This window comes from Rhinopithecus bieti, unplaced genomic scaffold (assembly GCF_001698545.2).
Source record: "Rhinopithecus bieti isolate Rb0 unplaced genomic scaffold, ASM169854v2 scaffold_5025, whole genome shotgun sequence".
Taxonomy (NCBI): Eukaryota; Metazoa; Chordata; class Mammalia; order Primates; family Cercopithecidae; genus Rhinopithecus; species Rhinopithecus bieti.
Genome location: NW_016804637.1, coordinates 434,294 through 446,543, shown reverse-complemented (window position 1 = coordinate 446,543; position 12,250 = coordinate 434,294). Strand labels below are relative to the sequence as shown.

At 55.4% G+C, this 12,250-nt stretch overlaps 1 protein-coding gene across 5 annotated transcripts in view; it reads right to left on the bottom strand.

Moving 5' to 3' along the window:
* The window catches only part of KANK2 (KN motif and ankyrin repeat domains 2), a 35,283-nt gene extending 24,690 nt beyond the window's left edge, over positions 1–10,593 (bottom strand). Inside the window, exons 1-4 of one of the 5 annotated variants that reach the window (XM_017869478.1) lie at positions 10,490–10,593; positions 8,569–8,837; positions 7,501–7,616; positions 5,967–7,178 (exon numbers count right to left, since the gene is read on the bottom strand). In XM_017869478.1, the coding sequence (XP_017724967.1) occupies positions 5,967–7,178; positions 7,501–7,537 (1,249 nt within the window). In that variant the 5' untranslated portion in view covers positions 7,538–7,616; positions 8,569–8,837; positions 10,490–10,593. Of the gene's footprint in view, positions 1–5,966; positions 7,179–7,500; positions 7,617–8,568; positions 10,403–10,489 lie in introns of those variants that run through there. The other 4 variants (XM_017869481.1, XM_017869482.1, XM_017869480.1 and 1 more) reach the window with 4 other exon arrangements.
* Positions 10,594–12,250: the final 1,657 nt, after the last annotated feature.

The window sequence follows — 12,250 nt, the reverse complement described above, 5'->3', positions numbered from 1 at the left end:
AAAAAAAAAGGAAGAAAAATTAGAAAGACAGATAAAGCCGTATGTTGGTGAGGATATGAGAAAATGGACACCTTGTACTGGAGCACGGTGTTAGGAATGCAGACAGGGAGAGCCTTTTTTGGAAAGGATCAGACAGGACTTGGAGTGAAGTTGCAAATCCTCTAGGAATGGGCAGTCCCACAGAAGGGGATGTGTGACGATGACTCCAGCATCGTTTGTGGTGGCCGGAAATTAGAAGTAACCAGATACCTACTGTGGGGGGGATTAGAGAAGAGGGTAGGTGGGTGCAGTGGCTCACGCCTGTAATCCCAGAACTTTGGGAGGCCAAGGCGGGCAGATCATGAAGTCAGGAGTTCGAGACCAGCCTGGCCAACGTGGTGAAAACCCTGTCTCTACTAAAAATATAAAAATTAGCCAGGCGTGGTGATACACATCTATAATCCCAGCTACTTGGGAGGCTGAGGCAGGAGAATTGCTCGAACCTGGGAGGCGGAGGTTGCAGTGAGCAGAGATCACGCCACTGCACTCCACCCTGGGCGACAGAGTGAGATTCCGTCTCAAAAAAAAAAAGGAAGAAAAAAGGAAAATAAAAAGTGACAAACTAGATTTACAAACATCAGTGTGGAGAGTTCAAAAATAGCGTAAGGAGAGGAAAAAATAAGAAACAGAAAGAGATTTTGTTTTCTGAAGCACACCACCATTTAAGGAAATGAAGCACGCACAAGGCATATTTTTCAAGGACACTCACATGTCTAAATAAGTTTCTGGAAGGTGGATTGTAAGGAATGGTATTAGATGGGGTGGGGGTGGCACTGATGGTGGAGAGCGGAGGGTGGTGAGCTTCAGCCTGTGGGTGCTGTTTTTACATTTTTAAATGGATGGGAAAGAAGAATTTAATTTGGGACTCATGAAAAGTATGTGAAATAGAAATTTCAGGGTCTGTAAATAAAGTTTTATTGGAATGCGGCCATGTTCGTTCATTTCCATATTGTCTATGGCTGCTTTTGCAACTGCAAAATGAAGGCACTGAGGTACCAAACTCAAAAACGTATACATTAAATATGTGCATTTTTGTGGGCATATTAAATATACGTCAGTAAAACCAGAAAAAGTTGGGCATAGTGGCACACGCCTGTAATCCCAGTTACTCAGGAGGCTGACGTGGAAGGATCACTTCAGTTCCCGAGTTTGAACCCAGCCTGGGCAACATAGTGAGACCTCATCTCAACAAAAAGGATAAAAGGAATAAAAATAAAGTGGGGAGGAAAAAAGAACTGAGGTAGAGTTGAATCAATGCAATAGAGACTGTATGACCCGCCAAAGTGAAAATATTTACTGACCTTTAGCATTGAAGGGTGAAGGTGGAGGTTGAAGGTGAAAAAATAATAATACAAGAGAAGTGGTCTGCACAGGCTAACGTGGATGGTTGCCAGGAGCTAAGGAATGAGATGAACTCAGTTTTGGACTCCTGAAGGCCAAAACAGAATTTTTTTTTTTTTTGAGATGGAGTCTCAGTCTCACTCTGTCATCCAGGCTGGAGTGCAGCGATGCGATCTCAGTTCACTGCAATTTCCACCTCCCCGGTTCAAGCGATCCTCCTTTCTCAGCTTCCCAAGTAGCTAGGATTACAGGTGTGCGCCACCACGCCTGGCTAATTTTTATATTTTTAGTAGAGACGGGGTTTCGCCATGTTGTCCAGGCTGGTCTTGAGCTCCTGACCTCAGGTGATCTGCCCACCTCGGCCTCCCAAAGTGCAGGGATTACAGGCGTGAGCCACTGCGCCCGGCCCAAAATAAGTTTGTTTGCCTTTTTTTAATTTAGGCTGGGCGCAGTAGCTCATTCCAGTTTGTTCAACCCCTTGATAAGCCCGAGCCTCTGCTTATCTCAGGGCCTTTGTCCCTGCTGTGCTCCTCCCTGGACCATTATTTTTTCCACCTCTTTTGGTGACTTATTTTCTTTCACGTCTTTGTTCAAAGAGGCTCCTTGGAGGCCGGGTGTGGTGGCTCACGCCTGTAATCCCAGCACTCTGGGAGGCCGAGGCCGGCAGATCACGAGGTCAGGAGTTCGAGACCAGCCTGGCCAATATAGTGAAACCCCATCTCTACTAAAAGTACACAAAAATTATCTGGGTGTGGTGGTGGGCGCCTGTAATCCCAGCTCCTTGGGAGGCGGAGACAAGGAGAATCTTTTGAACCCGAGAGGCGGAGGTTGCAGTGAGCTGAGATAGAGCCATTGCACACCAGCCCGGGCAGCAGTGCAAGACTCCATCTCAAAAAAAAAAAAAAAAAAGATAAAAAGATGCTCCTTTAAGAGGCTATAGAGCCAAGTATCAACACACGCCTGGTACCATGGTGAACACTTGACATGAACTGATTCTCTCCCCCCTACTCCCGCCCACAAGATTGGTCTTGCCCAGGCTGGAGTGCAGTGGTATGGTCACAACTCACCGTAGCCTCGACCCACTGGCCTCAAGCAATCCTCCTGCCTTGGCCTCCCAAAGCTCTAGGATTATAGGCATAAGCCACTGCGCCCGGCCAAACTGACATATTAAAGCCTCACATTATTCCAGAGATACTGTGCCGTCAGGACCCCCAATTTGCAAATGAGGGAACTGAGGCACAGAGAGATTAAATCATGCTCAAAGGCCGAGTCAGTTGGATCACCTGAGGTCAAGAGTTTGAGACCAGCTTGACCAACATGGTGAAACCCCATCTCTACTAAAAATACAAAAATTAGTCAGTTATGGTGGTGCCCGCCTGTAATCCCAGCTACTCGGGAGGCTGAGGTTGCAGTGAGCCGAGATTGCATCGCTGCACTCCAGCCTGGGCGACAGAACAAGACTCCGTCAAAAAAAAAAAAAAAAAAAAAAAAAGGAAGATATGGAAATGAATTAAGACATTCCAGCTCAGCCCAAGCAAGGCAGAGATTGGGGCTGCCTGCAGCAAAAGGGAATAAAATGAGACTCCAGGAAGAACTTTCAGGGCAGCAGCTTGCATGCAAAGAAGGTGGACATCGCTATGTCTGTTTGTCCTGCAGGCAGAAGGCCTCCCAGCTGCTCTGGGAGGCACGTCTGGAATGGTGGTTGCCTCTCAGAGATTCCGAGGCTGAGCCAGGCGGGGCCTCTGGCAGGGGGCCAGAACCTCAGGGTTGGGTGTTTGGGATAGACATAGAACAGGTGGGTGGTGTCCAGAGCTGAACAGGAACAACATGGGCCAGCGAGAAAACACAGCTGGGTCCCTGCCCTCCAGTCTGTGCCCTCTGGTCTGTCAGTAGGGGCTCTGGCCACCTGATATCCGAGGCTGGGATGAGAACTTGGGCCCTACCTTTGAGCTCTGTGGCAGATTCAAGCTGTCCTGGGTTTATTTATTTTACTTTTTTTCTTTTCTGTTTTTTGAGATAGAGTCTCACTATCATCCAGGCTGGAGTGCAGTGGCGTGATGTTGGCTCAATGCAACCTCCGCCTCCTAGGTTCAAGCAATTCTCCTCCCTTAACCTCCCGAGTAGCTAGGACTATAGGAGTGTGCCACCATGCCCAGCTTATTTTTGTATTTTTAGTAGTGACGGGGTTTCACCATATTGGCCAGGCTGGTCTTGAACCCCTGAGCTCAGGTGATCCACCCACCTCAGCCTCCCAAAGTGCTAGGATTATAGGCTTGATGTCCCGGGTTTAGATACTGGCTCAGTTGAGCCACTTCCTGGCTGTGTGACACAGGACAAATGAATCTCCTCAAGCCTCAGTTTCCCCAGGTATAAACAGGGCTGACCAGAACATTATCAGCAGAAGCCGCAACCAGTACTTAACCGTGTGCATTAATTCATAAATTCTCCACCTCTCTAGAGACGGAGAGCATTACCACGCCACTTCACAGATAGAGATGTTTAGGGCTAGAGAGTTGCTCACCCAGTATCACACGGCATGAGTTTGAACCCACCTGGCAGAGCCTCCCCGACTATGTTTCAAGAAGAACAACTGTCATTATCATTATGATTATTATTATTTTTGAGACAGTTTCACTCTGTTGCCCAGGCTGGAGTGCAGTGGCATGATCTCAGCTCACTGCAACCTCTGGCTCCCAGGTTCAAGCGATTCTTGTGCTTCAGTCTCCGAAGTAGCTGGGATTACAGGCACCCGCCAACACGCCCGGCTAATTTTTGTATTTTTAGTAGAGACAGGGTTTCACCATGTTGGCCAGGGTGGTCTTGAACTCCTGGCCTCAAGTGATCTGCCTGCCTCTGCCTCCCAAAGTACTGCGATTACAGGCATGAGCCACCGTGCCTGGCCAGCTGTCATTATTATTATTATTTTGAGATACAGTTGCACTCTGTTGCCCAGGCTGGAGGGCAGTGGTGTGATCTTGGCTTACTGCAATCTCCGCCTCCCAGGTTCAAGCGATTCTCCTGCCTCAGCCTCCGGAGTAGCAGGGACTACAGGTGCGTGCCACCATGCCCGGCTGATTTTTGTTATTTTTAGTAGAGACAGGGTTTCACTGTGTTGGCCAGGCTGGTCTTGAACTCCTGGCCTCAAGCCATCCGCCTGCCTCGGCCTCCCAAAGTGTGGGATTACAGGCATGAGCCACCGCGCCCGGCCCAGCTGTCATTATTATGAATCATTTGGGTGGCTTCTCCCAGGGACCTCAGGACAACCCAGCAGCTGACATTCTGCACAGCCAGCATCCCCTTTCCTGGCATCAGGACTCAGTACTTCCTCTGGGAAGCACCCCCTTCCTCCCTCAAAGGCCACAGGGCTTGGGAGGGGCTCCCCTACCCCCAGTGTCCATGGCTAGGCAGACAGGGACACTGCACTGCGATTGGCTCAGCAATGGGCACATGACCCAGGCCAGCCAATGAGGGCCCCCTCTGGGATTTTTACTGGTGCTCTTTGGACTAAGGAGCTCCCTCTCCACTAAACGGAACAGACAGATGCCTGGAGCAGTGAGGTCACCTTCCCTTGCCTGCCTGAAAGAGAAGCTCCCAGGGTAAACAAAAAAAGAAAGGCATCAAGTTAGATTCCTGATGATACCTGAGCACTGAGGCCAGCATGGTGGCTCATGCTTGTAATCCCTGCACTCTGGGGGGCCAAGACAGGAGGATCACTTGAGCCCAGAAGTTTGAGACCAGCCTGGGCAACATAATGAGACTTTGTCTCTACAAAAAATAAAAAAAAATTAACGAGGCACTCGTTAATTTTCTTCCACCAGACACATCACTCCAACTCTTAGAGAGTCTCTGTCTTGTCATCCACAAAAGGGGGAGAATTGTGCAGCCAACCTCAGGGCTGTAGCAACCATGCAGAGAAATTAGGTGACTGACACTTTGTCAGTATCCAGAAAGCGGGAGGTATTTGGGGGAAAGTTCCCCAAGGCTGTTGGTTTACCAGGCAGAAGTCCTCCCTGTTTATTCAGTAAGTGGCAGGAATCAATCTTGGACCAGTTTAAGCAGTGAAAAGGAAATGTGTTGTTATGTAACTGATGACAGCTTCAGGCATGGCTGGATCCAGGTGCACAAATCTCTTGTTGTTGTTATTAAGAGATAGAGTCTCGCTCTGTTGCCCAAGCTGGAGTGCAGTGGTGCAATCATGGCTCACTGCAGCCTTGACCTCCTAGGCTCAAGTAATCCTCCCGCCTTAGCTTCCAAGTAGCTGGGTCTACAGGCACTGCAACCTCTGCTTCCCTGGTTCAAGCGATTCTCCTGCCTCAGCCTCCTGAGTAGCTGAGGTTTCAGGTGCGTGCCACCACACCTGGCTAATTTTTGTATTTTTAGTAGAGATGAGGTTTCACCACATTGGCCAGGCTGGTCTTGAACTCCTGACCTCAAGAGGCCTGCCTCAGCCTCCCAAAGTGCTGGGATTACAGGCATGTGCCACAGCACCCCGCCTGGATCCTGGCATTCTGAGGGTTCAGGATGAGCCATGGGAAGAAAGAGGGCCCCCCTACCCCCAGCCATTCTCCCCGCCTGCGACCGCTTACCTGCCATTCCATCACAGCTGCGCTCTGTGATGCTAATCTTCTTCACCATATGGACGTTGCTGGTAGCCGCAGCGGGCACTGGGCACATCGTCTCCACCACCTCCTGGCTGCGGAACACAGGTGGGCTCTCAGGCCCACCAGGCATTGCCAGGGCCCTCAGCCCTGCCCCGTAAGGCTCCAGGCTCTGGGCCCGCTGTGCAGGGGTGCCAGCGGCTGTGCTGGCCACCACCTCCACCTCCCGTGGCCCTTCTACCACCCGGACGGTATCCACGCGAACCGGGCTGTCTGGCGGTGGCCAGGCCTGGGGCTGGGGGTCAGCTTGCCGGGCCTGAGCTGCCTGCAGCTCCTGCAGTGCCTTCTTGAGCTGGGTCTCCAGCACAGCGACCTTGGCGGTGAGGGCAGCCTCCCCATCGGGCATGCCCAAGTCCCGTTCTCGGACCCAGGTGCCCACACTCCGGGTCTCAAGTGCCACTGGGTCCTCTGGGGGATCGGGGAGGTCCAGGCAGAGCTCGCTGCGGCCCCGGCCCGCTGTGGGGTGGCCCAGGAACTTCTGGCTCTTAAGTTGCACTGTGAGCTGCCGCTTTTCCTCCTGGAGCACCGAGAGCTTCACCTGGAGCACGGGGATCAGCTTCACCTGCTCCTCCAGCTGCCGTAGCTTCCGCAGGGCACCCGCCATCTGCTCTCGCACGTGGGCCAGGTGCCCGGCACTGGGAGGCACCGGCGTGGACAGTCCTGAACTCCGTGGCGTCGGGGGTGGCAACCCCACACCCACCAGGGAGGCTGTCGAGCCGGCCGCACTGGGGGTCAGGGAGCCCAGGCCGGCGGGTGTGGCCGCCTGGTCCTCGAGACGGCGACGGGCGTCCAGCAGTGTGCGCTCCACCCGCGGATTGAAGCCACTGCGGGTCTCCAGAGCACCATACTGAGGATAGAAGCCACGGCCGCAGTAGGAATAGGCTGAGTGGCGGCTGTCCCCACTGGCATTGGAGCACAGCGACTCAGTGGACGTCCACCAGGAGCCAGGGCCACGAGGCAGCGAGCTCAGGCGGGGGCGGCGCTGCACTGCCACGCGTCGCAGCGTGTGGCCCTTCTCGATGTCGTCCACGTATTTGAGGAAGTCCAGGTCCAGGCGGTAGCCATAGGGGGTCTCCACAGAGTAGGGTGGATCGGGGTCCTTGGCAGGGAAGGCAGGCGGGGAGGCCGGGCCAGGGGTCCCTGGGGGTGGGAGAAACACCAGGACCTTTGAATCCTCTTATCCCCATACTCAGGGTGAAGACATGCCTGGGGAGAGTTGGGGTTTATTTGCCCAAGAGATGGAAGCCCAGCTGGTACTCAACCACGTCTGCTCTCAGACCCTCCCAGTGCAGGGCTGTGCCTCCCCATCAGACACCCGGGGCAGGACTCTGCCTCCTGCCTCAGACCTCTAATTGTTGGGCTGTGTCCCACCCTCAAAGTCCCCAGGGCAGAGTCCCCGGCCCCTCAGGCCTCCAGAACTGAAGCTCCCCAGGGCAGGGCCCTCTTCCCTGAGTCCCCTGACCTGGGAAGGGGGCAGGCACGTGCAGGACTTGGGCCATCTTCTTGTCTGCAGATGCTCCTTGGAAGTCACTTGAGGGACTACGAGTCAGACTGCCTGCAGCACTGACTGAGGCTTACCTGGGGAAAGGGAACCATGGCGCCAGGAGTTAGGAGTCTGTAGGGGGAGGGAAGGAGATGGGGCCAGTCCCCTCCACAGCTGGCTCACCCAACCCCCCACCCAGGTCTGGGACCCACTCATAGACGCACACCCGGCCTGGCTGTGGAAGGGCTCCCCCCCACACCGCAGGTCTGGAACAAAGAAACCAAACCTCACTGCCTGCATGAACATCTGTCCAGCCCCTGGACAGGCTCCAGCTGTTCCCACAGCCCGGCCTCCACATAGCTCTGGGGCTGGGGGGCCCCAAGCCCAACAGGCCCCACCCTTCCTGCACCCCCTCCCCTCAGCCCAGGCCTGGAGCTGGCCACAGGGAAGGATGGGGGTTGAGGCGCTAAGGGGTTGGGGAAGACGGGAACCTCGTCTTCCTGCAAGGATCTGAGGAGACAGAGATGGAGGGGAACAAAGAGAAGCAAAGTATGGCGAAGGGGACCCCCAGTGACCCCAAAGCTGAGAGCTGGGTCAGGCCTGGACTAGGTCGGGGGGAAGGGGTAGGGAAAGTTGGGGAGGCAGCTAGGAGTGAAGCCTTTCCCCTTTATGGAAACAATTTTCTCTAAAAATAAACAATTTCACTGCCGGGCTACACAGAACTTCCTGCCCGCCTAGGATGTGTCCAGGCTTAGGGGCGCAGTAGGGATAGAGGGCTGGGTGGAGGCCCAGGAAGTCCTGGGGGTGGAGGGGAGGAAGTAAGACGGGGCGCCTAGAGGCTGCAAAAGGGAGGGACAATCAGAGCCTCTCATTAAACCCCCCTCAGCCCTGGAGGCTGGCCAGGGCTCTTTTGTCCCCAGTATAACCCATCTGAACTTGGCCGGTCCTTTTTGTTATCTGACCTCCAGCCATCATGCTGCAGAGGCCCCAGCCCATCCCACCATCAGTTAATCCTTTCTGGCCTTTGAGTGCGGGGGCAGCAGGTACCTTGGGAGGATGGGCCAGGTAGGGCACCTGCTGGGCATGAAGGCAGGGCTGGGGCTCCGGGGCACCTGAGCTTGTCCTTGTTCTCCCGTCCTGTCTTGCTTTGTCTCTCTCCAAGTCTCTCTGTGTCTCTCCACGTCTCTGTCTCTCTGTGTCTCTCTCCACGTCTCTGTCTCTCTGTGTCTCTCTCCACCTCTCTGTCCTGCGTCTCTCTCCGTGTCTTTCTCTCTGTCTTTCCACGTTTCTGTCTTCGCTTCTCTGTCTTTCAACACCTGGAATACATGGTCACCAATTGCAGGAAATTTGGTTTTCCATTTGCCTGGAGACTCGCCCCTGAGCAACAGGAAGCTGATTGAAAATATTTTCTGGCCACCAAAGAGAGATGGAGATACAGGCAGCAAGCAGGAGTAGAGCAGGATTGGAATAGTCAGGGGGAGAGGGGGGCAGGGGAGTGAGTGTGCTGCCAGGCAAAGAGTATAGTAACAGTAATAATAATACCAACTCTTTTTTTTTTTCTTCCTGAGACGGAGTTTTGCTCTTGTTGCCCAGGCTGGAGTGCAATGGCATGATGTTTGCTCACCACAACCTCCGGCTCCCAGGTTCAAGCGATTCTCCTGCCTCAGCCTCCTGAGTAGCCTGGATTACAGGCATGCGCCACCATATCTGGCTAATTTTGTATTTTTGGTAGAGATGGGGTTTCCTCCATGTTGGTCAGGCTGGTCTCAAACTCCTGACCTCAGATGATCCGCCCGCCTCAGCCTCCCAAAGTGCTGGGATTACAGGCATGAGCCACCGCACCCAGCCTAACATCAACTCTTTTAATTGTTGTGACAATTCCATAAGATGGGCAGTTATCATCCCGTTTCACAGACAGGGGATGCAGAGGGCACAGAAAGGTACAGTGGCTTGCCTAGGATCCTTGGGGCCACGGGGAAGTAGCTGGGCCTGAACGTGAACCTAAGCCTGGTGGATCCTGCCAATGTCCACCAAGTCACCACCCCCAGACTCCACACCAGATCTCTCTACCCGTTTCCCAGATAATGGAGACTGAGGTCTGAGGGTCCTCAGTCATCTGACCACCCTCGATCAGGACCAGCGACTCCCGAGTAAGAGGAAGAGAAAGGAGATGAGGGGGTGTGGTGGGGGAGATGGATGACTGTGGCTGAAACCCTTCTCTCGCTATGGGACCCCTGGGAAGTGGAGAAGGGGCGACAGGATAAGACACAGACGGAGAGACTGCAGCCTACAAGAGGGGACAGGTAGGGAGCTCAGCGAAGGGGCGCGGGTCTCCCCAACCCACCACCCAAGACCGGCCTGCACATCTTGGAGGTGGCGGGGGCGGGGGGGGTCTTTCCGCCCTAAACTCGGAGTGGGGGACGAGAAGGACCCCGCCCCGTGCAGGGAGGGGGCGGGGCCTGTGGGATCCCCGGCTAATGGCAAACAGCTGCCGCTCCCCACGCCGGCCCAGCCGCCAAGCCCAGGCCCAGCCCGGCCGGACGCCCGGCCGCCTTCCCGCCGCCTGGGGCATGGCCGCGGAGGAGGGTGAGGGGGGGACAGTGCGGGGAGGGGGCAGAGCCGGGCGGGGAGCAGAGGAAGAAAGGGGGACAGAAACAGGGGAGAGGGGCAGAGGGGAGCCAGGACAGGGGAGACGGGCCGGGCACGAGGAATCGATGGGGGTACTGGGAGGAATCGATGGGGGTATGGGGTCATAGACAGGGAGGGAGCAGGGACGCGGGAACAGAGACACTCCAAGTCTGGAAAGTTTGGGCACAGAAGGTGGAGTTGGAGGCAGCGGCTCGTTGAGACCAGCGAGGTCGTGTCCCGGGGTTGGAGGCGGGGGGGTAGGGTAGTAGGTGGGGGGGGCGGTGCACACTCGATCCCCGAACCGGACTTGAACCCCTACCCAGCCCCAGGTCCCACTCGCCTTGCGCGCTCCGGCCGCTGCCTTCCCTGCGTCCCGCCGCCCGAGCGTCCTCGAGCGCGCCGCCGCCTGGGCGCCCGGCCCTCGGAGGTGGCTCCGCCCGCACTACGCCCCCTTCTGGGCTGCCTCCCTCCAGTCGGCCCCGCCCCGCCCGCCGCCCGGGCGCCCAGCCGCGGTGGGGGTGGGGATGCAAGACGCTGGTGGAGACTGGATCTCACCTGGACATCAGGTGGGTGTGTGCGCGAGCGGGTGTCCGCCTCGGACTTCCTTCCTCCTAAGGTCCCTAAAGCAGGGGCCCCCCCACCGCCGGCCTCCCACTACCGCCGGCTGTCCCTGGGCCGCTGCGGGGGGCGGAACGGCTCGGCGGCGGGAGGGGGTGGAGCTGGCCGGGGCCCAGCTCCGGGAGGGCGCGCGGGGGGGCGCGGCGGCGGGAGGTCACCCTTCCCCCAGGAGGCCCAGGGCTGGACGCGGCCCAGCGCAAGCCTGGCACACGGTGGCGTGACCGCCGCGCGAGAGGGGAGGCTGCACAGGCCTGGGCGCCGGAGCCAGCCAGACCTGGACTCCCATCCCAGACCCACCAAGCTTGCTGCTCTGTGCCTCAGTTTGCCCATCTGTAAAATGGTGATGATCATGTTAGCTACCTGATAGGAGTGTTGAGAAGTTTCAGTAACCGTTGGGGTGGGGCCTAACCATTAGGAAGGAGGTCCCTCGGGTTAAAAAGTCTCATAAATGGAGTGTCCTACTTTTGCAGAGATCTTTCTGGGAGCCCTTTAGTACACAGCCAGCCACTCAGCAAGGGCTTAATAAATATTATTAGGCCGGTGAGGTGGCTCACACCTGTAATCTCAGCACTTAGGGAGGCCGAGGCAGGAGGACTGCTTGAGCTCAGGAGTTCGAGACCAGCCTGGGCAACGTAGCAAGACCCTGTCTCTACAAAAAAAAAATTTTAAGTGAAAAAAAATTAGGCCAGGCGCAGTGGCTCATGCCTGTAATTGCAGCACTTTGGGAGGCCAAGGTGGGCGGATTATTTGAGCCAAGGAGTTGGAGACCAGCTTTGGCAATATGACAAGGCCCCATGTCTACAAAAAACAAAATTAAAAAAAACCACCTGGGGCCAAGAAATGGCTCACACCTGTAATCCCAGCACTTTGGGAGGCTGAGGCAGGTGGATCACCTGAGGTCAGGAGTTCAAGACCAGTCTGGCCAACATGGTGAAACCCCGTCTCTATTAAAATACAAAACTAGGCCGGGCGCGGTGGCTCAAGCCTGTAATCCCAGCACTTTGGGAGGCCGAGACGGGCGGATCACGAGGTCAGGAGATCGAGACCATCCTGGCTAACACGGTGAAACCCCGTCTCTACTAAAAAAATACAAAAAACTAGCCAGGTGAGGTGGTGGGCGCCCGTCGTCCCAGCTACTTGGGAGGCTGAGGCAGGAGAATGGCCTAAACCCGGGAGGCGGAGCTTGCAGTGAGCTGAGATCCGGCCACTGCACTCCAGCCTGGGCGACAGAGCGAGACTCCTTCTCAAAAAAGAAAAAACAAACAACAACAACAACAACAACAAAAATACAAAAACTATCCAGGCATGGTGGTGCACATATATAATCCCAGCTACTCGGGAGGCTGAGGTACGAGAATAACTTGAATCTGGGAGGTGGAGGTTGCCGTGAACCGAGATTGCGCCACTGCACTGCAGACTGGGTGACAGGGCGAAACTCTGTATGAAAAAAAAAAGAAAAGCCAGGCATAATGGCATGTGCCTA